The sequence below is a fragment of the Cinclus cinclus genome, chromosome 10, assembly GCF_963662255.1.
Source record: "Cinclus cinclus chromosome 10, bCinCin1.1, whole genome shotgun sequence".
Lineage (NCBI taxonomy): Eukaryota > Metazoa > Chordata > Aves > Passeriformes > Cinclidae > Cinclus > Cinclus cinclus.
The window spans coordinates 5,255,530-5,283,028 of NC_085055.1; the positions used below are offsets into that span (position 1 = coordinate 5,255,530).

Sequence of the window (27,499 nt, forward strand, 5' to 3'; positions counted from 1 at the left end):
ACCTTACAGTGCTGCTACTTTTCTTGACTCTTGATATGTGAAACTCTGACTAATCTCAAGTGAGTCCTTTGCCATGCAACAAAGAATTTTTATTTTTTAAAATGTATTTGTTTTAGTGTTAAAGAATAATACTGAAGAAGCAAATGACAACCATGTTTGGAGCACCTGAGGGACTGGCAGGGCCTGTGTCTTTGTGAAGATGCTCTATGAAGAGGGATTGGACTCTTTAAGTGGCTCTTCTTGGCAAGGTTAAAGCAAATGAATGGCAATAACTCAGCAGTTACAGCTAACTACAGCAGCTCATAGGCAGGCATTATAATTTCATTAAAGATCTGGCAATCCGGGCACTCTGAAGAATATAAATGCAAGGAGATGAGCAATTTTAAGTTTCGTGAAATCAAAGAAAATACTTAACAAAGTTATTGCAAGAGAGCTTAATGAGCTATCTTGAGAGAAACAAATTAATGAATATTTAGTATTTTGTATATGTAAACAGTTCCACCTGTTCTACCTATTAGAAGGGTTAATTTTGTTTTTTGAGAAACACAGTCTGATAAAATGTATGTTTGAAAGAAAAACATGACTGTCTTAAGCTACGTATTTCAATAGCTCATGAAACTTGTGTGGCATCAAAAAACTTGCCTGCCTTCAAAGATTCAGGTGCATACTTTATGTATCTCAACGTGCATTTTAGCTTGGATTGCTAGTTCAGAGCTTCTTTCTTCTGTTTTAGCATTTGGTTGTATGTTTTGCACTTTTTGGAAGTTAGTTGCTTACATGCGGGTTGTATGAAGGGTTTCATGTTCTTAAAACAGAGAAAATGGAGCAAAGGAGAATTTTAGAATATTGCAGGGCGCTGGCCTTTGCAATTTCCATGGATTATCAGTCCATGGAAATTTATCTTTCTTTTCATTCTTTTAATAAATGCAGATAACACAGCCCTATCAAGACTCAGCTGAACTAAATATTAAATAATGCAAGTCTTTAAACCAGTTTTATGTTCCGTAGATTGCAATGAAAGTGTAATTTTTTTGACACGCAGGGTGTTAAAACATATTTAACAAAGTTCTAATCAATTATGGGCACTTCTCCTCTTGTTTCCAACGAATCCAAACACATTTTACACATTTATATGTAGGCATAAATGTGTGGATGTCATAGAATGGTTTGGGTTGGAAAGCATCTTAAAGATCATGTAGCTCCAAACATATAAATATTTGTGTATATATATATATGCATATAATACATATATAATATTTGTGTATATATATATGTGTGTGTGTGTGCAAGACACTTAGCTCTTACAGGCAAGGACGTTCTAGCTGTAAACTGAATTAGCATCAGACACTGCACTGGTAATAAAGGAATATCATATATTATTCTACTATATTAAAATATAATCTATTATTACCACATACTTAGGCTCAGCTATTACTAACATATTTCTGTATAAATGGATAATACCTATACTTTGTTTTCCCAGCCAAATATCCCTTCCTGGACCTGTATAATGTTCTGGAGCTGGAGACAAATCTTGTTGCCTTCCACAAGGCAGTATTCCTCTTTCCCCAGCAGTATTTTGGATGAGAGCAGAGCTATCGAGGTCCTTGGAGGGAAGAAGGAGGGAGAAATGTTTGAAGCATAGGACAGGGAAGCAGAGTCAAAGACAGTGGAAAAGTTCTGGAAAGGGACCCCAGCCCTGGGGACCGTCCAGAGTAAAAGTGATGTGTGAATGAACTGATACCACACATCACCTCTGAGAGAGGGAGTTAAGAACAACTTAATGTGCTCAATAATTTGGTGCTATTTCTGCACAGATGGGTTAGGACCAGAAGGATACTTGGTGGCCAAAGGTGGGATTGTTGCAAGTTGGGTGTAAATTGTCAGCTCCTGCCACCCACAAAAGGCATGGTAAACAGATAAATGGGTAGATTTCCTCCCCACAGTTAGTAGGATAATCTGCTTAAATGGTAATCAGAGCACTCCAAGGAGATAATGGTGGCTCAGGGAACCTGGGGAAGATAGATACATCCTCCTTGAAGAAGGGAGAATAAAACTTTGCACACTTGGATTCTAGTGGCTTATCTAGTGACAAGGAGACTGCTCTTATTTTATTTCACCTTTATTTCTTGCTTTTCAGTATAAAGAACAGCCCAAAGATAAAGCTCCTCCAGGGTTTTGTGCAGATGAAGAATGGCAGAATTTCTCACCTGGTATTGCCTCTTTGGTGATAGTTTTTAGGCTGTTGGTTGATCTGTGGCTGGTAGCAAGTGATTGATTTTCACATACAAATTTTCTTTCTGGTTTTGAAACTTTTTTTTTTTTTCCCATTGAGACTAACATTAACAACATTCATTGGATTGCCCTGTCAGCAGAGTATGTTCTGCCTTTCCCTCCTGTACCTGAGAGCTGCATGCTTTTGGTGACAGCAAAAGAGTTAAATTTCAGAGTACTGAAGGATTCTGGACTTTCCTAATTAACCATGGACTATAATAGTTATTGAGACAGGCAAAAAATGTGCCCAGGACATGATTATTCCAGTACATGGGAATGTCACAGAATAAACTGCTGCTGTGTCCTGTCACTCCTGCCATGGGCATTTAGTTCCAGATCCTCGGTGGGACTGAAAGACATAAATAGCCCAGCGTGGCTGGGACTGACCTTCCCTCCGCTGGGATGTGCTCTCAGGTGAGGGTGTAAAAGCTTATCAAATTTTTGGGCACCTCCAGTCCTTGCCTGGGGCTTTAGGCTTGGAAACATGTAGGTTTGCTGTGCTTGGTTGGCATCAGTATTTTAAACCGAGGTGGATGTTAGCAGAGCAAAACACAGATTTTCAACACAATGTGAAGGGAAGTCTCTCCTAAAATAACAGGAGATATTAATGACCTCTCTGCAAGAGGCTTAACTCAGGATGTTTTAATGTGTGATTGTGGCTGTTCTTAAAAAATGAATAGACCTATCAGCATTCAAAGGACCATTCTTTCCCTTCTGATCTGGCCTTCCTTTTTCCCCACATCCCCCGAGTTGTCAACTTTCATTCGCTGCTGTGATCCTAGAAAGCATGAAAACTGGGGTCGGGGAATACTTTTTTTCCCCTCAATTAGAAACAGAAATAAAGCAATGAAAAATAAGTAAAAGATTTCAAGAAACACAAAAGGGAAACAAAAAGAGTCACTTATATCTGGTGTGCAGGCAGTGATGATCCAAGCAAGACCATGGTTTCATCCTACATTACACCCGTGTGAAATATTTGAGTATAATCCACATCTCTCTATATAAACTATACATAAATTACATAATTTGGGTATAATTAAGCGAGAGGCAGCAGCCTACCCGCCCGCAGGTGTGTGCAGCGTCTCCATCGTGCTCTGGCATCTCTCCGTGCCCCGGCGCTCGCAGGGGTGCGTGCGCTCCGCGCCGCTGCCCGCGGCCGCCGGAGGGACCCCCCCAGCCCCGCTGCGGGGCCGTGGCGGTGCGGGAGGGGTCCCCCGGAGGCCGGGGCGGTGCGGGAGGGGTCCCCCGGAGGCCGGGGCGGTGCGGGAGGGGTCCCCCGGAGGCCGGTCCGCCCGGGGCGGTGCGGGGCGGTGCGGGGCCGGGGCTGCCCGCGCTGTTCGCCGCGCCGCCGCTGGGGGTATCTTTGTACCATTTTTCATCCAGCAGCAATTTGGAGTGGAAACGTGTAATAGGGGAAAAAGCAGGGATCTCGGCGGTTTGAGCGAGCCGTACATCCAGGAGCCAAAAAAGATTAACACCCGTCCGCGCCCCTCCGCGCCCCTCCCGCGCCTCTCGGGCACCGTCGCGGCTCCGCGATCGCCCGCCGGACACGGAGCGAAAGGGATTCGTCTGGAGGGCAATTTCGGATCGGGGGAGATCTATTGGATTAGTGGGATTATCTGCCTGCAGACGGAGAGAAGTAGCGTTTGATCATTTCCATTGCCTGCCTGATGGTCGGATTTACATGGAGGTGGCTCGGCACGGATGAGGCTGGATTCCGGATGGGGATTTCCAGCCCCCCCTCCCCGCGCCCCGATCCCAGGAAAGGGCAGAAAAATATATAAAAATCGGTATAATTGGGAAGTGTCCGGAGCACTATTGGGAGCCCTCCCGCTCCCAGCGGCTGGGAGAGCCGGAGGAGGCGAATCCAGCGGATTACAGCTTCAGCTGCGATTGCGGGGAAGCGGCCGTGAACTGGTAAATACTTTGATGCTCCCGGCGTGCGGGGCGAGCCCGCGCCGGGATGGAGAGGAAAGGGAGGGGGCGGCCGGGCCGGGATGCAGCAAGGCGGCCGGGATGGAGGAGAGAGGGACAGCCGGGAGGGAGCGGAGCCCCGGGCAGGGCAGGGCGGCTGCGGGGCTGAGCCCGGGAGGCGCTCGGCAGGGCCGGGTTCCGAGCCGTGCGTGCGTGTCCGCGGCCAGGGGGATGCGCTCGGGGCTGCGCGGCTGCGGCGGCTGCGAGCCCGAGCGGTGCCCGCCCGCGGGGATGCGCGGCGGCGGGAGCGGCTGCGGGGGGTTTGCGGGGAGATTTCCACTTACACACACGCACACACTCTCTCTCACACGCACACACACACGTTCACACTCGCGCACGCACCCCCCGAGCCCGCCGCCGCCGCCCCGGAGAACTTTTCCTCCCCCGCCGCCCCGGGGCCGCAGCTCCGCGGGCGCTCCGCAGCCCCGCTGCCTCCCGCATTCCCGACTCCCTGCCGGGCCTGCAGGGGAATGGTTTTTTTATTCTTCTTCTTATTTTTTTTTTATTTCTTCAGACATCTTCTTTCTCGCTTGGGTGCTGAGTGCTGGTTCTCCTGTTCAGCCCCCACGTCGGCGCCCCCCCCCCCCCCATCCTCCTTTCCTGATGATCGCACTAGAGCATCATCTTGCTAAAGGAAAAATCAATTTTCAACAGGTTTAATTAAAATTAATCAGTCAAATTACTTAATATTAATTGAATTACAATTAAAGCCAGAAAGTTACCTTGGAATCAGGAGAAAGGATGTTATCTGGAATAATTTTAACGATGCATATGGTTTCAGAGCAATTACATTCAAATAACTGTTTAAATAAAACAAACAGGAGCTTGATTATAGTATTGTGTTCTTGCTGGTGCAGGTGACACAATCTGGACTGGCCATTTCGTTCTGTAAATTTGCTGACTTTTCGAAGGAATATCATGTTTGACACTGGGTTTGCTTTCTGGAAGGCCAGTTTGTTTTAGCTCTACCCACTATGGCACTAAAATCCACTAGTATAAAATGGAAATATGTCCTATAGAAGATATAAATATCAAAGTGAATGTTTTTAGCACGTTTAGATGTTCTGTGAATTTGAAATGAAGCAGATTTTTCTTTTTCTCAGTGTAAGTGTAAGAAATTGTTTTAGGAATTATTTTTTGCCAGCACTGCCATCCACTGTATCCAATGCAATATTTGCATTTATCCAGAGCCTTAGTGAGACCAGACCATACTGGTAAATTCAGAGATAATCCACATCCAAACCCGTGTATTTTTGGCAATACTCACAATAAGCTTTTCATGCTGCCTTAAGACCTAGGTTGGTGTTTTTGTTTGTTTGGGTTTTTGTTTGTTTTTTACAGTAGCAGCATTTTTGGTGCATCCACAGACTATTGTTATTGCTGAAAGAGCAGTACTGTGAGCTTTGGGACATTTTCCCCTACTTTTCTGGGCTGGCATAGTCGAAGCAAAGGATACTTATGAAATTGCACGTACTTTATTGCAGGCACCTGACATGAGAGAGAGACCCATGCATGGTATAAATGAGCATTTAAAAATAGAGCCCATTATTCAGGGCCCTGATTTTCAAAGATCCTGATTCCCATTGACTGCACTGAGACTTGTGTGGGTTCAACAGCTGTAATACATAGACCACTTCTGCATCTTTGAAATTAGATTTGCAGATTGGGAGCCAAAAGCTAAGTAGCCATGTTTGGGAATAGTGGTTAGGAAGGATTATTTATTTTTTCTTTCCCTTCCCTCCATTAGTGGTTCAGGGTTAAGGAGGACTGCTTCTTAGTTACTTTTTGATAAATGACACCGTTTTTCTTAGACTGTGGCTAAAGATTGCAGTGATGTTGCAAAAGCAGTTTCACAGTAAATGATTAGGAGATCCTCAGATACCTACAGCAAGATCCCATTTATCCTGCACGTTTCCTGCGAATCATATGCAGGCTGTGGGAAGAAAAATGAGGCAGAGGATAATCACGCTAAGTGTGCTGGGAAGCAGGATTTGGCTGAACACCTCTGTTTTGTGATTAACTGAAGTAGCAGTGAAAGCCATGAGTGGTTCAGGCTGTTTCAGGCAGTGGGTGTAGGAGCGAGGAGGAGAGCTGCTGTCCTGATGCTGCTTTGGTTATCTTACCCCTTCTCCTAGAGCAGGGTAAGAAGAGAATATCCTAGCTGATGATACTTAAACATCTTTAACAGAGTAGGTTATCTGGATTATTTGGCTGGAGGTGGAGCAGTCTGCTGCAGAGGGTTATTTAAAGACTGGGACAGGGCTGTAGGCAGTTAAATTGATTTGCAAGTGAATGGAGGAATTTGAACATGGTAATGGTGGCAGTTGTGTTTTTTATCAGTTTGCATTTTTAATATCCACTGGCATACACACCAGTGTAAACCACTCTAATTGTTCAAATTGAGCCTGGGGAAAAGGGAAGAAAGCAAAGGCTTAGATATGGTCTCAGTTTGTAATAGATTGGCTTGCCTTTCTTTATTAAAAACAAATATACATTACTTTGTAATAGAGATGTAGAGCTGTATTAAAGACCCTTGGCTAGCTCTGAATTATTTGTTTGATGTCATATTTATTATGGTTTTTTAATCACATGTAAAAGAAATTATTTAAAAATTAAATAGTGAAAAAAGAAGGGCAAAAGGAGACAGATATTCTTTGAAAGCAAATAATGAAAATACAACATTTTCTTAGAGGTCCTGTAGAAACCTCTGTGGATATCTTTTAATAAAGCATGGAAAGTTATCAGTCTGATCCAGTAAATGATATAGTTTCTGATTAGTCCCAGATATCCCTCCATGATAAGTATAACAGGTGATAACATAATAGATAATGGTAAAAAATAGGTCCTGACTGAGGAATAAAGGCTGTTCTAGAGGCATGTCTCCATTCCTGTAGCTCTGGTTCTGAGCTCTGCATGGTGAGGGAACACAAGCACTCAGAGGGAGCACAAGCCCTGATACACAGATGTTGCACAAGAGTTTGTATGGAAGGGAGGGAGAGGGAGTTAGGGGATGCAAAACAACCCCCAAAACAAAACAAAAAACCCCACCTGATGGAAAAACTTCATCATGTGTTGCATATTGAGAGCGTATCCTGTAATTTTAATAACAAACGATGACATTACATTCCCCAGGACTACTATTGAGTTAGCAGAATTACAGGGGGAAATCGTTTTGACTTCTTGGTGACTCAGCTGCACGTTTCCACCTGCCTCTAAAGACCCCACGTGTTTTCCAACAGACTTTCTTTCCATTATTATTAATTGCTCATTAATGATGTTTTGTGTGCTCTCCGGAGATAGAAAGTGAGTGGTTGGCTGCTTAGTCTCATGTTAAGTTTTGCTGTGCACCTACTCCACCATGGCACTTCTTTCTAGAAAACAAAAGGTGGTGTGAGGGACCAGCAGCTGTGGGAAACCAGGGGGTACAGAGTCTGTACTGTAAATATCCTCGTGTTTACCAAGCCATGTGAAGATCTGGGCTGCACACAGATTCTGTGTAACACTTCTGTGGTCAAATAAAACATGAGGCTATTAAAGGAAAGGCAATTTGAGTTCTCTTTACCCCATTTGTTGAATTCTTCTGTTTTGTCCTCATAATATTTTCTGCATAATCAGTTTTAGTGGTGCCTTTGGGTAGCCTGTTACCTTCTGCTGATGCTTGGTTAGGTTTTTGCACTATATTAAGGGAGAATGTAATGCTTGGAAATTAGCAACATGTGACTGTAAAATCATAAAAGTGGTCAAGGACACTTTACAACTATTGCATTTCAAGTAACTCATATTACTTTAACGAAGCAGAGAACTTAAATGGCAATTTAAAAAGATGTTTTCTAACTCTCCTCAATCACATCCTGCCTAGAGAAGCCATTAGCTCACTTGTTGAACTGGTTCTGGGAATTTAATGAGGGGAATACATTTATGTTGTATTTTGTACTTTTATTTAATTACATTTTGTCTGAAGCTTTCAAGTTCAATATCTGAGCTTAAAGTTTTCCTTAACTTTTGCCTTCCCAACCCTGTCCCCCAGTTTCCAAAACAGTACTTGAAAGCAGTGAAGTGTTATGTAGGCACATAGTGTTAGAAATATTCATGAGGAGAAAACAACGATTTAGTCAGGAGAAACCTTACAGATAGACGGAATATTTTGACATCCTCGAGCCTGTGCAAAACAGGCATTGTGGGATGAGGCTTTTGTTTCTTCAGCTGGTTTCACAGTAATGGTTTATTTCTGTGGAGAATCTGGGCCCTGGAACAGTCACCATGAGATGCTGCTGCTGGGTCAGGAAACCCTCTGGTCACTGGAGTCATGGTCAGCGTGACCAGGACATGAGCACAGGGGGACTGAGCCTGGTTGCTATAGCTGGAATAAGTCTTTTCCTCACAGACAGGGGTAGAAAATGAAAAGAGGACAAGGAGCTGAATAATAGGAGCTACATATGAAGTCAGATGGAAAGAGTAAATCTTTGTAGACATTTAATGGTGTTATATTCTAAGCTTTTGGGAAATTTTATTTGAAATTTTTTTACAACAGTGAATATAGTCTGTGCTATATCCTATTTCTATTTCATGCGAGAGAAAAATTCCCCATCTATGGCACAACACTTTACTGCTACCATTACTGCAGACTTTATAGATCAGAGATGTGTCAGCATGTTAGCTTTAGCTGTAATGCTTTTTTTTTGTGAAACCTTATGGGCCTTGCAGCCACTTTCTCATACTGACACTCATAAAACGTTCAAGTTCTCATATTTATTATTTAATTTGCCTCCTATATAAAGCAGCAGAGCTCTTTGGTACATGAATATGAAGCCAAAAATGACAGGCAGGCATGAATGGGACTAATGAGTTTTAATAATGCACATATTAGAAACTGCTAAAGGAAGTTTAATTAAGAAAAACAAGTTAAGCATGAAATTCATTTTTGAACAAATGTAAGTAAAGTCACAGATGTACAGAATGTTAGATCACAGGAAACAACCTCTTCAAGTTGATAGATCCCTCTAATTCCAATATTGCACTCAAGTTTGTAGTGTGCTCTCTGCAGTTCTGGAAAGCCTGGTAATACCAGTCAAGAGCACTTTCAGAGCTGAGTTAGAGATGTTGGGTTTGTGATTAACAAATTATGTTTATACGTCTGTGAATTTTCTGATGACTCGGAACTCGATCTCAATTACCCTGATAAAATCAGGGTAAAAATCTTGACCATCTGATCAAGAACAAAAAAGCATGGCTTCCTTATCCTGCCACAAGGAAGTTTGCTGGTCTTTTTCTTAAAAACAACAACAACAAAAAAGCATCTTGTTGAAGAGCTGGTTATTGATCTAGCTCTACAACAAGGGTTTTGTATGCTTGGAACTGTTACTGTATTGTATCCAGCTAGAACAATAGTTCATGGAAAAATCTGAGTTCATTCAAGCATCAGAGTTCTCCCTCAAGAAGTGGTATTATCTGTATTCCATCTTTTTTTTTTTTATCTTGAATTACTAACACCCTCCCCACCAGGAAAATACAGCAGTGATATCTTTCTTATGAATCTGATATGAAGGCTTGCCTTGGGGGTTGAACAAGCATTAAAGGTAGTATTATTGCTGATATTATAGTTGTAATAAAAGTGGCAAATAAAATCCAATTTATTTTTCTCATACGATTAACACCAGTGAACCAAGGGTGAGCCACAAACACATATCAGGTGAAGAACTTTGTTAAGAGTTGTATAACTAAATTTATCACCTGAAAGTGACAACAAAAGGACAGTTAGTTTCAGGAGTCTCTGGGTGGATTCTGCTACAGTGATCAGATGAGAAGCATGTGTATATTTTATGAAGTATTAATCAAAGCAACTCCCATTTGATCTGATGATATGCCATACACAGATTTTGAAACTGAAGCTCTCAAATGAGAAACATGTGGGTTATTTTTGTCTCCGGGATGACCTCTGATTAACATAAGTTCAGTGGAATTTCTACAGTAGGTCAGGGAATCTTCTTGTCCTGAAGCACAGAGCAGCCATCAACAGAATGGCCATTTGATCATTTAGCTGAATAGTTACAGTACTCCAAAGTGAGGATAATGTGTGATCCATTTAAGAGTTAACCGTAAGCTGCTAAAAGGAATAAAGGTTCACTTCAGTGCCCATTATATTCCAAGCCAGTGCATCTGTCATTTTTAATTTAAATCTGTATTACTTAGCTGTCTAAAACTTTACACATAAGTGACAGAGTTACCCATTCTTTCTGTTATGGGTAAAATCACCATTTCGTTACCTACTTACTGTGTAAAATGTCAGACAGCTTTAGTCCGCGTTAAAAAATTGTAGTCAACTTCTGGTAAAATAAACAATTACTTCAGATAAGAAGTAGAACTATTTTAAGACCAAGATTTATTGATACGAGTAAGATAATAAAACTTAACTGACCCTCTCCTCATGGGCTTAATTTGTCTAGTTCAAAAACAGTTAAACAGAAAGTTTTGATCAGAAGTCTTCCTTTTTTTGGCAAACTAAGATGCAGAAATTTTTAAAAGGGATTTTTGATCATGAAAATACTAGTTAATAAACATTAATGTATATAGCCACTAATGGCAAAGAACAAAAATTTGGTGCAGTTGAAAAATGCATCACAATTTAAAGGAGTCTTAAGACATCTATTCATTTTAATTCAACTTTTCACTAATTTTGAAGCACTGCATCGAATACTTTATACTACAGTATTTAAACACTGTATTTTTTCACTAGCTGGCTATGAGGTTTAGTGGGCAAAACATCATATTAAATCAAGGTGAAGGCATTCAGGAATCATTTTCTCTGATGTAGGAATGATATATTTACACAGCTTGTAGCATCTGGAAATCCTTTCCACTGGGTTGTTTGTGTTCCCGTGTAACATAACACATGTAATCCCATTCTAATGTGGGGTGGGACTATGAGCCCATAAAGATGATGGCTTATTCATACCTTTGTTGGCCATCTTGGCAAAGATTCTGCATCTCAATAGGGCCGGATTTGTAGCAGCTTTCTGGAGCTACCAGACCTGTGGCTGCTCTGAGGTGGAGGAGGTGCTGGCCTGTAGGATCTGACCAGACCCCACCAGACCTGCACCCTTCTTGCATGTATTATGGATTCAGGGTTGCAGTCTCCTCTATTATCAGCTCATACACCTGTTTTTTTGTTTTTTTTAATGAATGTACTTCATTTCTTGAGCTAAACCCATGCAAATCACATCCCTTTGAGAAAGTATTTAGGGAGGTATGCAAGAGCAATATCTGTTTTAAAATATTTAACAGAATTGATTGGCTTGGAAGGGCCTCTAAAGGTCATCTAGGTTTTGGTAGGGACACCTTCTCCTCCAGGCTGCTCAAAGTCCCATCAACCTGACTTTTTTTTTACTACTAAGCTGAAAGAAAATACGCTGTATTTGAAACTTGCTTCCCTTGCTAACTTGAAACACGAAAGAAGAGATGGGGAATTTTGTGCTGCATCTCTTGAGGTTTGTCTGTCATGTTTACAATTGGTGTGTCACACTGACACAGTGTTCACCCTCATCCACCCTCTAATGGTCTCTGTGCCACTGCCCATGCTCCTGCTTGGCTTCTTAGAGTGTTTTAGGACAGGGATTTTTTCTTAGAGATGTGAAACATCTCTGGGCTCTTGGTTCTAAGGAGAGACTGTTGTAAGTAAAAATGGATGTAAATGTAACTGGTTCTGTAAAACAGCACTTGTGTTTTGAAATGAAGTGGCATTGTGTGGTGTTCCAAACTTGCAATCACTTTGAATATTCGTGCAACTGGGACTTACTAGCAAAGTTGAAGTGGAAGGGGATTTTAAGCAGGAATATCAAATCACAGAATATACCTTCAGCTGAAAAGAAAACAGCTTTTTGGGGGTTGGGAGTTTTTTATTCTAACAATAATGGCCTTTACATGTGTTAAAGCTGGCATATGGCTAGAAGCCTTGGGTGCTACCAAAGGTTCTATTAATCCATGGGAGCTATTGATAGGTGGTACAGATCAAACCATCCCTTAAGATTTGAAGGTCTGGGCATGAGTAACAAAGAGGAGTTTCGCCGCTGCAGTTTGCAGCAGATGTGACCTGTTGAGGGATGCCCTGTGTCATTGGAAATGCAAAGATGCACTGAAGCTCTCTCAGACTGTTCACTCCTCAGCATACTAAATGCTTCTCTAAAGTATTTCAGAATCTGAGCTATAAAGTAATTTGAATTCAGAAAGGAAGATAATAAAATAATAGATGATAGAAAAAATTCTGTATAGTGTAGACTGTTCGAAAGAGCATGAAAGACTTTATCAAATACCTTTTACAGTAGAATTCATTTGTGTTACCACAGGGAGCAATTGTGATCCTCAAATCAAGACAGCAGTAAAATCTGCAAAGGTTTCTCCTCTTCCTCCTCCTCCTCAGATTCACATTATTTTGATGCTAAATCTTGTCCCAGATTTATCGTTCCTACTCTTTGGTTTATTTGCCTACTTGCCTCCCTGATCATACCTGTTTATTCCTTCTCCTTTTATTCCCCCACTGATTCCTCTTCAGCTGAGTCCAGATACCAAGGGAAAGTCCTATGCAGATCACCTGCAGAAAGTCTGGGGAGAATTTTGTCCGGCATTAACTCTAAACATGCACCTGGCCAGCTTGCCTGCTTGCCTTGCACCTAGTGCTCAAAATGAAATTTTGTCATGAAAGTCTCAAAAGATTTGATTAATCTCAGTCCTTTTATTTAGGTTGTGTTTGTGGTTTTGATGTGATAGCTTCAGGGCAGCCAATGACAGGCTTGAATATCTGACCTCTCAGTCTCAAAAATAAACTGTTACTTAGACATTTAAAAAGAAGGGCCTGAAAAGAGCAAATACAAAATTCAAGTTACAAATACAATGAAAATATGTTGATTCAAATCCTGCAAGTGCTTGACAATTTTCTGCCCTTTTTATAGCCTATGAATCTATTCATTAAGCTACTGCCCAGCAGTTAATTACTTAGGAATAGCAAACACAGAACTGGATTATATTCTTACCTTTTTAGCATCCTGTCTCAGAGTGAAACCTTATCCATGGGAGGCAAACCAGAACTGTAGATCACAGCAGAGCTGTTCAGCTGCAAAGACAAACCAGCAGATGGACAAGGTTAGAATTATAGCCCAGCTCGAGAAGTGGCTTTGAGTTTACACTGAATTTACCATTTGAGGTATCAAAAGTGTATTACAGAGTTCCTTTAGAAGTGAAAACAGATGCTAAATAAAGTATTAGTAGCATCTTGGTAATTTTGCACATGGAACCAACCCAGCACTTTGAAAGGAAGAAGGATGTTTTTCCTTGGCACAGCTATGTTGTATTTGTTGAACTCAGATCTTCCCCAGACCATGTGAATTAGCTGGAAGCCTACTGAGATTAAGCTCCTGCTATTTACAAGTTTGAATTTGAGAAAGAAGAGAAAGTACATGTTTCCATTCCCAAGAAGGAAACAAACCCCTGTGGGTTTTAAGACCCAATGGAAAAGGCTGGGGAGGTTTTTGAATACCACTAAGGAACAGGCTTCCATCTCTCCATGAGCATTACTCAGAAACTTGTCTGCCTACTCATCTTTACTATTTCTCAAGTAGTACCCTACTCCCTTCAAAATCTGAAATGCTACAAAGCAAAAATCCTCCATGAGGGGAATGTCTGCCGTTCCATGTAAGTGTGTTAAAGTAAATATAAACACATACATCAAGTCTGGGGAATTATTTTCTGCAGCTAAATTGGTGACTTTCCAGCTCATACTGAGAATATGCAGCTGGAGAATGAAGGACATAAGCCTGTTTGTTAATGCAGTTTCACAGTGAAGGTGTTAGAATTAGCAGAGAAAGAAAGGGAAAGAGAAAATTGCAGAAAAGCTTCATCTATCTCCTTATTGCCTCCTGAGATAGATTGTTCAGAGCTAAAGGAACACTAGACATGAACCAAATCTCCTGCTGTCCTATATAGCTTTTACAATCTCCTTTTTAATAACCCAAACTACAGGGTAGTCTGACTATTAGACAAGCCGTTCTTTTGAATTCTCTCCACAATGTGTATAGACATGATAAAAAAACCAATTCTCATTAAAGCTGCCAATGCTGTTTCAAAAGCAGGTGGTTTAAAATGTTTCTTATACAAAGCAAAACACATTTCTTGTGCATTACACACTGCTTAATAGGGAGTGTAAGATTACACTGCTATGTTGTGTATAACACTGCATCTTAAATAATAGGATATAGTAAGTCTTGTTGGAAATATGTTTCACATGAATATGGAAGATATAACGATATGCACTGAGCAATTTTCAGAAGTGCTGGAACACAGCCTTGTGTGACAACCTCTGAGCTGAAGTAGTTGAAAATAGCATCTGGAATTTCAGATTATACAGTCTGTGATCCTATCTGATTATTTTTTCTAGAATATTGTTCAGTCAGCATGTGGAATATATGAAAGATAAGATTTCTCCTGTCCTGTGGGAATGCTTATTGTTTATGTTATAAATTAAGGATGGTAGGAATTGAGTGCTCTCAACATGCATTTTCATTTTTCACTGAAGCCAGTCTTTTATAAGCAAGGCAGGATTGAGCTGACGTAAAAATTGTGATATACAGCTCCTTCCCTAAGCTGCCTGTTCATATTCTTTCCCAAACTGGTTCTGAAAAAAAACCCCAGCGACCTACAGAGGTCCAATTTTACTTCTGAGCAAATTCAGAGTTTGCCATTCACTTCAGCAGGAGCAGACTTTGGTCCTTCATTGATGTGAACATTTCAGTCTGTCTGTTTTTCATCAGCAATCAGAAAACCACATAAAGCATGGTAATTCAGGTTATTGTGAATAAGCACAGAAATTCATATTATGTTTTAAAATGAACAAAAAATGTTTGTATGCATTATAAACTGCTATTAATGAAATTAAATGCGTCTGGGTCTTCAGTATGCCTGTCTATCTTAATTTCCCCATCTTCTGCTTTAAGAAATAATTATTTCCTTCCTGATAGATCAACTTTGGCAAACAAGGTGAAAATTATGAGCTGATAAGTTAAATATATTATTAACATAAACACTTATGTGATATAGCTTGGCAGTAAATTGCATATTCTTGAAAAGATTAATTTAAAAAATGTATTTTCTGTGAGTCCTGTTTCTCCTGAGAAGTCTCTATAAATTCAACAGGTGACATTACAGATAATCCAGTAATCAGTGTTTCACTTGCCATTTCATGGACCCATAAACTACTGCAGTTTAACTTACATGACTCTAGCAAATATTAATGTATGTAAATAACGTGTTAAACACCTAGTTATCACTCTGCTCATATTAGCTCTTTCATACTAATGATTTATTTTCATTTTCTCCAGGATATAGACCTGCGGCTAACTGGATTTGATTTATAAGAGGGGATTCTGCAGTAAATGGCTGCTCTCTTCATATTGCTGCTATGGAAAACAGAATTGTCAATAGGATGTAGTCTGATAAATAGTGCTGAGTGAAGATGCAGCTTCAATAAGTGTGAAATCAATGGAAGATACTTACCGCATGAAAAGCCTTTTGAGATTTTTCTGACAGGCACCTATTTAGGAAACTTGATCTGTTTCCTCCGGTCGCCCTGTTTTTACACCAGTGGATACAAATCAGATTTCTTCACTGTAGCCTCACAACTAATGTGGGACCATGGCCTTTCCAAGATCCATGTGGCTGAACTGTGTATGGAGAGTGACGGTGGTCCGCCTGCTACACATGGGATTGAACGCCACTTTTGCTTTTTCTATACTTGGATTTTTGCTTCATGCTGCAGCTGTGTCCTCCCAAAAATTGGATGATACCAACCCAGTGGTGACCACCAACTTTGGCAAGATAAGAGGGATTAAGAAGGAACTTAATAATGAAATCTTGGGGCCTGTTATTCAGTTTCTTGGGGTTCCATACGCTGCCCCTCCAACAGGGGAGCGCCGCTTCCAACCTCCTGAGCCTCCATCTCCCTGGGCAGATATCAAAAACACCACCCAGTTTGCTCCAGTGTGTCCCCAGAACATTATAGAAGGCAGGTTGCCTGAAGTCATGCTTCCCGTGTGGTTTACTAATAACTTGGATGTAGTTTCAACCTATGTGCAAGATCAGAACGAAGACTGCCTCTATTTAAATATCTATGTCCCAACCGAGGATGGTGAGTTAATAGCAGGCGAAACAGGGAGATCTCTTTATTTTCCTGTTCTACTTTCTAACAATATTAATTCACGTGTACTGGTAGCACGCATGGCTTTCTCTGTTGGCATGCCAGCTTATTACATGTGTGCATGCTGCTTTTCTCTGTGTGCATTTGTCCTTGCTTTTTATTTTTTTTTCTTTCTTTCTGTCTACACTCATTTTTTTTCTCCCACAGCACGTGTAATTTTTAGGTCAAAGTTGGTGCCTAATTCTCATTGCCACCCACTGACTTCTGGGAAGATGCATCAACATCTTTTCCATTGCATGTGCAGGCACAAGAAGTTGAGAATCTTCCGCACCTAATAAAGCAGGTCATATTTAAGTTAGATAGTGGTGTTGCATGCTCCTACTGTCTGTGATGGAGCTCCATGTTATTTTCTAGTCTTCTATTCATTTTTCAGTCAAAAGAATATCCAAGGAATGTGCCAGAAAACCCGGCAAGAAAATTTGTAGAAAAGGAGGTATGTATAAAGTGGACAAAAAAACCCGCAAAACAAAACAAAAAACGGGGGAGAAACTGAAACCTTGCAAAAGGAGAACGAATAACACAGGTGAAAGGGGCTAATTGCTGGTGCTGTGAGCTGATAGGGCCTGTCTTATCCTGGTGGAGAGGGTTTTAAAGAGAGGTCCGTGTACAGCAGATGAGAAGATAACTTTTGTAAAGCCGGGACTCAGTGATCATCTCTGTCTGGCACCCTCTCCAGTGACAGTGTTGGCAGCTTCTCTCTTGGCCTCGAGGCTCTGGGCAGTGTCTGTCGGTGGCACTGGAGGGGCCAGGATGCTGTGTGTGGATGCAGAGGAGGAAGCTCTGTGCCCTGGGATGGGTACTGCTGCCACTGGAGGGGCTGGCACAGCCCACAGCTCTCCCTTCCAGAACTGTGCCATGATGGCTGGGAAGCATTACAGCAATGCAGGGCTGAGACCTGCACTGGCTCTCTCCAGGATAGTCCCTGTTTTCTTGGAACAGGGTTAACTTTACTGAAGTGTAGATGTGAAACTTTTTTTTTTCTCTTTTCTTTTATTTGTGTTTACACGCTGCTAAAAGTGAGGGTTGATTTCCTTTATTCTGTGATTGTGGCTCTCTTTGTTAGCCCAAAAACGCTTAATAGGGGTATAGGGAACTGTTAAAATATTGTGACATGGTACTTTGGGAGCTAGACTGCTTTTGGAAGCTTTGGAAACTTGGCTTCTCCCTTTTTTGTGTTAAATAGTACGGAAGAGTTTGCAGAATTCTTTGTGAATATTTGCAAATTCCTCAAGCAGTTGACATGTAACAGACAAGGTCTATTTTGGTACTGATTCAAAGGAGGCATTTGGTGCTAGTTTTGAATTACTGATTTTGTACTATGCACGTTTGTTTTCCATCAAATGATTTTTTGTATTACTTTCTTCAAAATAATGTGTTACCTTATAGGTGGACTACATATGAATTAGAATGCTTTTTGGGGTAAACAAAGAGTACTGTGAACATGCACACTTGCCTATTAGCTGTAATCCATACTTTTTTATCCTGTTATTCCAATACAAATACATTTTAGGAAAGTGCATAGCAGAAATGTTTAGAGCTGGGCAAAATTTAACTCTTCAAACACTGCATTAAGGCAGTATCTAGGCTCTAAATGAAGGTGACCGTGTTCCCAAGGCTTTAGCTCTTATAGCTCCTAACTGCTGGCTGCAGCTAGCTGTTAATTATTAATTGTTAATTGTAGTTGCTCAATGTGTGCTTTTTTAGGTGTTTAAATCCACTTTCAGTGACTTAAAGCAATTTGTGTTTCAAGTGTCAGGCTTTGAGGCATCTTCTGTTTTCTGTTAGGGAATTTTTGCTCGGTGCTGTAAAAGTACAATTGTTTAAGCTGGGTTCCCAAAGCTGGAAATGAAGATAATCAGGGTACTGTGAGCAACGTCACTTCTTCACACATCATTCAAGTTAGAATAACTGCTGTCATTTATATGCATTCAATTAATGTGCAGTGCTGCAGCAGTTATTACGCAGTTCATCAAGCGTGTGTAATTAGCTGAGCAACTTTCACTTCCTATCACCCAGACGCTGATTCACAAAGTCATAAATAAAGATGCAGATCCCCATCATTGTTCTCGGAGAGCATCTTTCATATGAGAGAGTATTAAAAAAAATTATCAGAAAAATAGCTGAAGTCAAGGGAGGGAGAGCCCAGTGGCTGAGAAAGTCATGCTTATTGTTATGTGGGCCTGAAGGAGAATAAAGAGTTATTTGAAATTCAGAACCTTTCCACTTAGATTCTTTGCACACACAGCACAATAAAAAGCCCACCTTTTGCTGTTGACAAGTGCAGAGAGCTCCTGAATGCCTTCAGCTGGGCAACTGAGATATCTGTAATAATCTCTGTTCTCTGAGTAACTCACACTCTACTCACGCATGCATAACCTGAGATTTATCCTGGACTGGGATTGCCCCCACAGCCAGGGGAAAAAGGAGTCGAGTTCCAGGACAAGTAGCAGTAGAGTCACAGCATGGAACAGAGCAGCAACCACAGCTTGGAAAGGCGTCAGTTTTGGTCTATTTTATATCAGAAGGACCCAATACTCTCTCTCTTTTGCTGGATTTTTCGGTTACAGTCATTGCACCACAGCTAGTGAGGAAAATTATTGGAAGGAGAAAATCTGAAAATCAGAGAAGACTTTTACACCATCTTTTTAATTCATAAAGAATATATAATATCAAAGTGACTGAACCAGCAACCATATGCTTTCGCTCCATAAGATTTGATTCTTTCTTACTACATGAAATAGATTGAATTAGATAAATAAATTAGTACTTATACTTAATTGTCAGCTGAGGGACATGAGAAAATTCAAAATTTTGAAGAACAGGGAGCAACCTGATTAAGATAGATGTAGAAATTAAAGGAGTTTTATCCATGAGTCATGCTAGAGATAGTAATGAGCATTATATCCATGACCTCCTGTTGGGATTTGGATGTGCCCACAGCAGAATGATAGACTGAAGTTGGGTGAAAAGAAATGAGACAATTCAGCATGTTTTTTGCTAAACATGGAGGCCGGTATTTCAGGTTTTTTACTTTCAGTTTACTGATTCAGAAATAAAGAAAAAACATCTGATTTTGTGTCTTTTCCTTCAGGTACATCAAGGTCAGAGGCTGCTAATTCTATTTTGGGTATGCAGAAACTTGTGTTTGCACGGGCTGGTTTTGGAAAATTGGTGCAAAGGGATCTGAGTAATTTTGTGTTACTTTCTTGAGCCTAGTTTTCATAACTCTTTTAATAGACCCTGGTTATATTGTAGTTTATACTATTTTACTGACTGATAGTAATGATATTGTTTATTATCTGGTATTTCCTGAATTTCCTGACAAACCTTTGCATCGTTTCTAGGGATTACCTGAATAGTATTCTACTGTTTGGCATTTCAGGTCTCTAATTTAACTTATAGTCAAAACACAAATATTTTACTTGTGATCCAGAGTGTTTCTTTATCTCTTAGGAGGGCAAGTACATCCTGAGTTAGCTGAATACCCTGTGGGTGTTTTAATACTCTATATTAATTTATTTGCATTGCAATAGTTTGCACCAGGAAATTAATAATTTAATTACAACTACATAAAGAAAACTTGGAAAAGATCACTTTGATGACCACTAAAAGAACCCCCAGGTGTTGTGTGCTCTGCACTTGGCATGACAATATGCTCTTGCTTAGGAACCTGTACTAAAGCTTTCATCTGCTTGCAGATGCCTCAGTGTGAAAATGTGGAGGTGTAGGTGGTATATTCTCAATGTCATGGAGCCAGGCAGATGCAGTTTTGGATAAATTAGTATTTGTAGGAGATTTAGGAGTAGAATAAGGAAAGAAATCACTTGATCCTTGCTTTTATGTTTAGGAATTATCGGTGGCTCAGAGACCGCCCAATATCAGTGACTTCCCCACATGTGGATTCTGTTTCTTATTCTAGTCAGGGCAGTGAATAAATTTTAAATGCGAAGACTCATGATCTGAACTACCTCATTTGAGAGTGTAGGATTAGACAGCTCTATTAATATTTATGCCTCCTAATGGGCTACTTGATTTTCAGAGCAAAGCTCCCCACACCATACTTTCTGGGTTATGGCTGTGGTTACTGTGGACACACAGGAGCAAATGTACATACACACAAATATATTCATGGAACTGGGACACAAATCACACTGCTGTAATCTCATCCTGCTTTGATCTCCCTTTGTTTTCTATAGAGAATATGTTACATCAGTGCGTAAAAGGCTCTGATAACCTTAGGGCTTTAAGCTTAGCAATGTGAAATATTGAGAAGACTATGCAGAAATTTCACCTGTTACCTCGTGTTTCTGTAGTGTGCCTGTTCCAATACTCCATTGAACTACCCTAGAACTGTTTACTTATCATCAGATCTTGAAAAAGAACAATTAATAAAGCTTGTGCAGTTCCTTTGGGCTCCCTTAAATGAAGATCTTTCTGTGAACCCATTCTGAAAACAACAAGAAAAGGACAAGCTGAGACCTTTAAACTGTGTATTTTCACTGGCAAAAGTTGTCAATTGATAATCAGTGTTCTTTTTTTCTAAAAGTGTCGTTTAGAAAATAATATCAAAGTAATGGAAACATAGATGGCAAATTGTCAAAAATTATTGAAATATTTCTTTCTCTATGGCCATGTGAATGAAAAAAATGAAATCTAAGGTGTGAGCCTCCATCACCGTTGACAGAGCTCTGTCAAAATAAGTTATGATGTCAGTAGGCTAAAAACAAGCCTTTGTAGACCATTGCCAGGGCTCTGGGTCTCTTGAGAATGAGTGTCAAACTTACAAAATATGCCTTTGTGTGTATTTTGGGGACATCAACCCTTTAAAAGAGTTTATATCTTCATTCAGCCACTTTCAAAATTCCTAACAAAATATTTGCCTGTAGTATATTTTTGTCAGTAGCTGCCTGCACATATTTGAAGTTTCACCCCCATCCATGCTGGTTTCTGGATGAGAGCCCTCATCCTTAATCCCTGGTATCAGCAGGCCCCAGTGTAGTCCATAATCCTTAACTCCACTGCTACTCACCAAGACACCACGACTGTTCTATTTTTTCTGTTCCTTTTTGAAGCCCTGTTTTTCTTTCCTCAGCTACCTCTGCAGCATTTCCTATTATACTGGTAATACATGGAAGAAGATAATGAAGCAAACATTGTCTTGTACAGACCTTTTCATCCTTTCACAATCTAAAGCTGTTAGTGTCAGTTAGCAGCATTTTTCGAAGATGTGCAGTAGGTTTATGTCATATTTGAAATAAAATATGCTTAAAACTCTGATGTACTTTCTCTAGCCCTCTTTCTGGGTGAGCCAGTGCTTGACAATAGAAGACTCTTCAGACTGTATTTTAAGACTCCAGTCATCTTAGATGCCATCAGCACTGGTCACAGTCCCTGTAAATGTCTGGTTGTTCAGGCTCTGGGCCCTTGCTGACCACACAACCATCGTGCTGTCACTGCTTTGTTCATATACCTTGACAGTGCTTATAGCTCTAACAGGTCTTAAATTCTGGTCTAATTCCACTCCTTGTCCATTATTTTACTGCTTGCTTTTCATTTTCCACATCCTCCCCCACACAGGCTCTAAAATAGGACTGCTACCCTGATAATGCTAAGTCGGATAAAACTGGTTTGTGCTTCTTCCCCCAGCCTTTGTTGGCTTGGGCTGGTTTTACTCAGTAACATCTGTGAGATGGTTTTCCTTTCAATCTGTTACTTTCTAATTTATCATTGACAACCAGAACGGACAAATCTTTTAAAAAATAACTGCATAACTGTATTTGTACATTTTCAGGAGGAACATTTGAATAACTAATATGGCTTTTGGATAACCATTATTTTCTGCTTGTTTTTTTCTCCCTTGTATTGTAGTATTATTTCTTTGCTCTCAATTGTGTTAATGCTCTTGATCTTTTTGTTTTCTTATAATACACACGGATACAAACATCTTTTTCTATTCTTTGGCTTTTTTTTAAGCTTGAAACATGATGCTTACATGTGTCAAACCATTCTTAAGGATCATTTCACAATGTTAATAATCTGCTTATAACTTGAATATTGCTCCAGTATAATTTCTTTTTCTTTTTTTTTTAAATTCTTTTCACTCATAATTCTTTTGCCTTCTTCCTCTTTGCTTACTTTATGATGTCAAATTTACATGTCTTCTCCACTTTGATATGTATGGTATTAACAATTATACTTGGAATTTAGAAATCAACTGCTTTAATGAGCTTACCATAAATGAGATTTGTTTTTTGGGATATCAGACCATTTCCTTCTGTTTTAATATTAATATCTCTTCTTTTACTTTTTCATGCTTGTAATAATGGGATTTATCCAAAGAAGGAGCAGCACTGAACAATGCAAGGCTAAGGGAAGTAGGGCAAAGCTGACTTTCAGCCATATTTGCACCTACATCCCAACACAGTGCAGGGACCAGAGGCTGAAACTGGAGCCTCCTCAGGGCTGCTCTTGCAGAAATTGCAAGACACATGGAAATGGCATAGTGCAGGTGCTGCAGCTGATTTCCCCTTCCAGAGTTGTGCCAAAGTATTTTGGAACATTTCAGCAGAAGCAGTAAATCATGTTGCTAATTCCTCTGCTGTGGGAATTCTGTTAATATCCCTTGGTGCTATCAGAGCAAGAATCAATCTGCCCTGGCAGAGTTTTCTGCATGCTTTTTATGAGGCTGGGTTTTGACTTTCCCAATCATAGGAAGAGTACAGTAAACACACAGCAAGTTTCATTATAGGAATGTGTTTGAAGAGAAAGGAAATTCCCTGGTTGAACAACTGTTTTTTTTTTTTTTTCAGCTGATGAGGCTCTGTAAGTAGTTCCTTTATTAAAATACCATTGCCTTGTAGAGAATGCATCTTCTGCTGGATTTCTGTGTTAATGAGGGTATAGCCAGTAGGTTAGACCAAAAAGACACATTTTTGGAGAAAACCAGAGCCAGCAGGACAGTTTGTATGTTGTTGTGGGCACTATTCACATCTTCCTGCCATCAACAGTCATTTGCAATTCAAGTGAGATGCTGACCTCTCCTAGAATCATGGAATTTGGGCTATATTAATGCCAGTGTATCAGGCCCTGCAGAGGCAAAGTATTGAGATATTTTGGCATGGTTTAATATTTAAGTAGCTTTTAAATTCTTATTATCTGTTGAAAATCATGTATATATACACATGTAGGGAGAGAGATAATCTAGTAAGGCAGAACTGACAGCAGAGAGGCAGCTATGTATTATTTGTATTTGTTTTCTGAAAAGCTTCCATTTGTTAAATTCCCCCCTTTCTGAAAAGGCCTTCTTTAATTATTAGCTGAAAATCAGGTATTTATGTAATTACCATAATTATATCTACACATCTAGTGTACTTGCAATTATTTCATTAAAAATTGTAATTATTATACAATTATAGGGGATAATGACGCCCTTGTAACATATTGCAGAAGCCCTAATTAAATGGTAGCATAAATGAATTGGAAGAGATTTTGAAGTTTTGAATATTGTTTTATCAGAAATATCAGAAGTGATTCATCCACATTATGAACTGGCAGTAAAGCCCCTGCAAAGTTATTTTGAGAAAATATTTCAGAAAGCTCAGGGAAAAAGATTTGTCTCTATTGCCTTTCAGTCTTTACTTTCTGTTCTCCATATTTTTACACCTAAAAACTGTCTTCAGATTTTCATTGGAAAGGTGCATTGTGTAGGAAGGAGACTGCACAGCTTGCTGAATGTTTCTAGAAGGCTCAGCCCAGAGCAAGCACAGTTTGTACTTAGACATCTTTTTTTTCTAAACAGAGGCAGAAACTTATCCAACAGTTGGCTGAAGATGGTGAAAAACATCCACTAAATACGAGAAGGTTTTTTTTACATGCTGAGATTCAATGATCTCCTTATATATTGGAGTGTCAATATTTTGCACCTCCTGGTGTTGGGGAAAAAGGAAAAAAAAAATCCTCTTGTAGTAGGAGGTTTTTGTGATGCCCCAGGCCCAGGAGATGGACTAAGCAGTGTGGATACAGAGGAACCCTGTGGAGCATCTTTCTTTCTCTCCTGCAGAGTGGGTGGGGAATAACTGGCAAGGATAACATATGCCAGAATCTACCAAAACCTCAGGATCACAGATTTCTCACCCTTTTTCGTGTCAACCTTCTGTAGCATACAGATGATCTCTCTTCTCTTCCTTCAGCTAATTTTAGAAGTCATTAGAAATGGCAGTAAGACATGTAGAGTTTTTAAGCTCGTTTTTCCGTTCTGTGTTTCCCATCGGACACGGGGTGTTGTTCCCTGAAGAGTGCACAGCCCTGACCCTGCGGCACGGGTGGCAATGAGGAGCCACCCTTACCTTGTCACCTACCTCAGCTCTGCTGGGGACAGCACCCACTGGTGCTCAGGGCAGGCTGGAGCTGTGCCCAAACCAGCTGGGGGGGCTCCCATTCCCATCCTTCCCTCCCACCTACCAGCTGGGCTCCTCCTCCAGTCCTTGCTCCCAGCTTGCTCAGGGGAATGATTCATGCACATTCTCCCTGCTTTACTTCAGATGCAGCCAGGCAGGTTAGACAAACCTTCTGTTTCATTCACCTAATTCACTCTGCTCCATTAAGGAGGGCTTGCAGGGTCTGCTCTAATGCAGAATTTTAAAATCCCACAAAAAGGTGGGAGGGAAGCTTTGAGGAACAGGGGATCCTGGATCAGCAATAATGTCTTGCCATGCCCTGAGCTGGAGAAAGACCATCCACTCATGGCCTGGAGAAGAGCTCCCTGTTTATCCCACCTTGTTTCAAGCTTCCTTGCTGAGGCTGCCATGATTTACTCATATTTTTGAGGTGTTTTCTGGAGGACTTGCTGCCCGAGGTTTTGCACCAGTCTTCTTGTCAACCTCCCTACAGTGCCCTTGAAGGGATTGTTTTTATTTTCTGCATGCATAACCCTTCTCTCTTAATTTAATGTTCTTTAGTATATTACTTTTAATATAGTGAGCAGGTAAACAGAACAGAACCAGCTGCATGTAGCTGACCCAGTGAGAACTCATTTCTGAGAATCCTCATTCCCAGAGCAATAGTCTTAATGAGATGGACCCAGTGGTAAGGGAATATGAACCATCCATTTATCTATGATATATGTACATCTAACAGTCATAATCAGATCTGAGAGCTCAAAAGAAACCTAGTGCAATTTATCTTACTTGATTGAAAAATTGATATTGACTCATATATTTTTGTATTTACAGTCACAAAAAGAACTTGGACTTTTTTTTTTTTAATTACTTAATAGCTGAGGGCCATGTGTAAGATACCGATGTGAGACAAACAGAAGATTCTGCACATTTACCAACCCCAAGACTATTTTTATTTGTATTATTTTCCATGCTCAATACAGTAATTTGAATCCATAAAATATTGCTGTATATGGCTGTTGGAGAGGCAGGTTTATGTCACAAAATTTCACAAGAAATCTCACTATAAACCTAGATTTTAAAATCTTAATCCTTCCCTGTTTCTCTCTAATGCTAAACACAGATGAAGTAGCTCTCCAATTAATAGCTGTGTTATGTGGAACATAGGAGAGGGAATTAAGTTTGTTTTCTACGCTTTTCAGTCATTAACTGAGCCTCTGGTTAATGAAAAATGGATTGCTTTTGCTCAAAACAATAACTTCTGAAACAATAAATAATTGCTATACTTAAGAGCCGAAGCACCTGCAGTCTCTTTTGGATGGAGTCTCCGTAGATGAGGTCTCACACAAAGGAAGAAAGAAAAGATGCATTGATTGTTTTTTCTTTGAAGCACCATGAAACTCTTGATTAACTGCAGTTCTTGCTGTGATGCATTTGCAGCTCAAGTACTGAGGGCATTACCTGGCCAGAAGCACATTATGATACAGGATCATGCAAAATGGGTGCTTGAGTTTTACAGACACGGGAGCTTGCTGAAGAAGTCCGTGTGAATGTCCATGCTCTTCCCTGAATTTGGGGCTGTTGGTGCAAACCCCTCACACCCCATTCTGTGTGCACTTCATTCCGTGCTGCTCACGTGTGACAGAGCATTGCCCCTTGGCCTGTGAGCCAGTCCTGTGCTTTGACAGGCTGATTTTATTTCTCCTCCTGACATCTTTGAAAGATGGCTGCTGAGATGTGCTTGGGCATGAGAGGGACGTTCGCCCTCAGAGGTGAGCTGGGAGACAGATGATGAGCTGAAAGCAGCAAGGAAAGGGATCTGACAGCAAAGGAGGCTCCTGACACGCACATTGAAGCAGGTGTACACTGCCAGGCACTGTGCAAACCAAGCAGAGAAATAGGATTAAAAGGCTCTTTGCCTTTAGGCAAAATAAGGTGAAGGAGAAGGCAGTGCACAATTCCACCCTGCAGTTTTTAGTGGCAAAAACTATTTTTCTCTCCAGAGTTTGCTAACATATATTAGCTGCTGTTTTTCTGCCCAAAGCTTTGACATATTCAACTACAAGCTAGTTTGGCTGAGTATCAGCACAACAAACAAGCAGCAGTCAAAGAAGAGGGGAAGAAACAACTTCTCAGAAATGCTCCATTATACATTCCATGCTTGATATTTGCACTGTGCAAGTGGCCTGGCTGTCACCCCTCTCTGCCCAGCCACCTGTGTTAGAGGACATATCACAAAATAACTAATAACTTTCACCTAAGGCAGAACAAAAGCCAGAGCCTAATATTGCTCAACTGAAAATAGGTAAACTCAACAGTAAGTCAGATTTTGGCCTGTTGTTTGAATTATGAATATTCTTCTAACTGCTGTCACTTCCTTAAAGAAATACAGAGGTTTCCTTGAATTTTAAGTGACTTTAGATTGAAATTCTCTGTGAGTGATTATCTGGCTCAGTGAATACTGTTGTTATCATTAGCAATTTTGGGTGTTAACCTTTTCACTGCTAAAATCTCTGAGTGCTGCGTGACATTGTCCCTGCTCTTGGGAAATAAAAAAGGTTAAGAAGCCGTTGAAATGCATTCAGGAAATGTCAAAATTTTCAGGCTGATGAAGGGC

General features: G+C 40.5%; 1 protein-coding gene across 9 annotated transcripts in view; it reads left to right on the forward strand.

Annotated features, from left to right (window-relative positions):
* Positions 1-15,689: 15,689 nt before the first annotated feature.
* NLGN1 (neuroligin 1) overlaps positions 15,690-27,499 on the forward strand; it is a 292,603-nt gene continuing 280,793 nt past the window's right edge. For 3 of the 9 annotated variants that reach the window (XM_062499000.1, XM_062499001.1, XM_062499003.1), the window contains exons 1-2: positions 15,925-16,417; positions 16,860-16,919. In XM_062499000.1, the coding sequence (XP_062354984.1) occupies positions 15,925-16,417; positions 16,860-16,919 (553 nt within the window). Of the gene's footprint in view, positions 15,742-15,924; positions 16,418-16,859; positions 16,920-27,499 lie in introns of those variants that run through there. The other 6 variants (XM_062499002.1, XM_062499004.1, XM_062499005.1 and 3 more) reach the window with 3 other exon arrangements.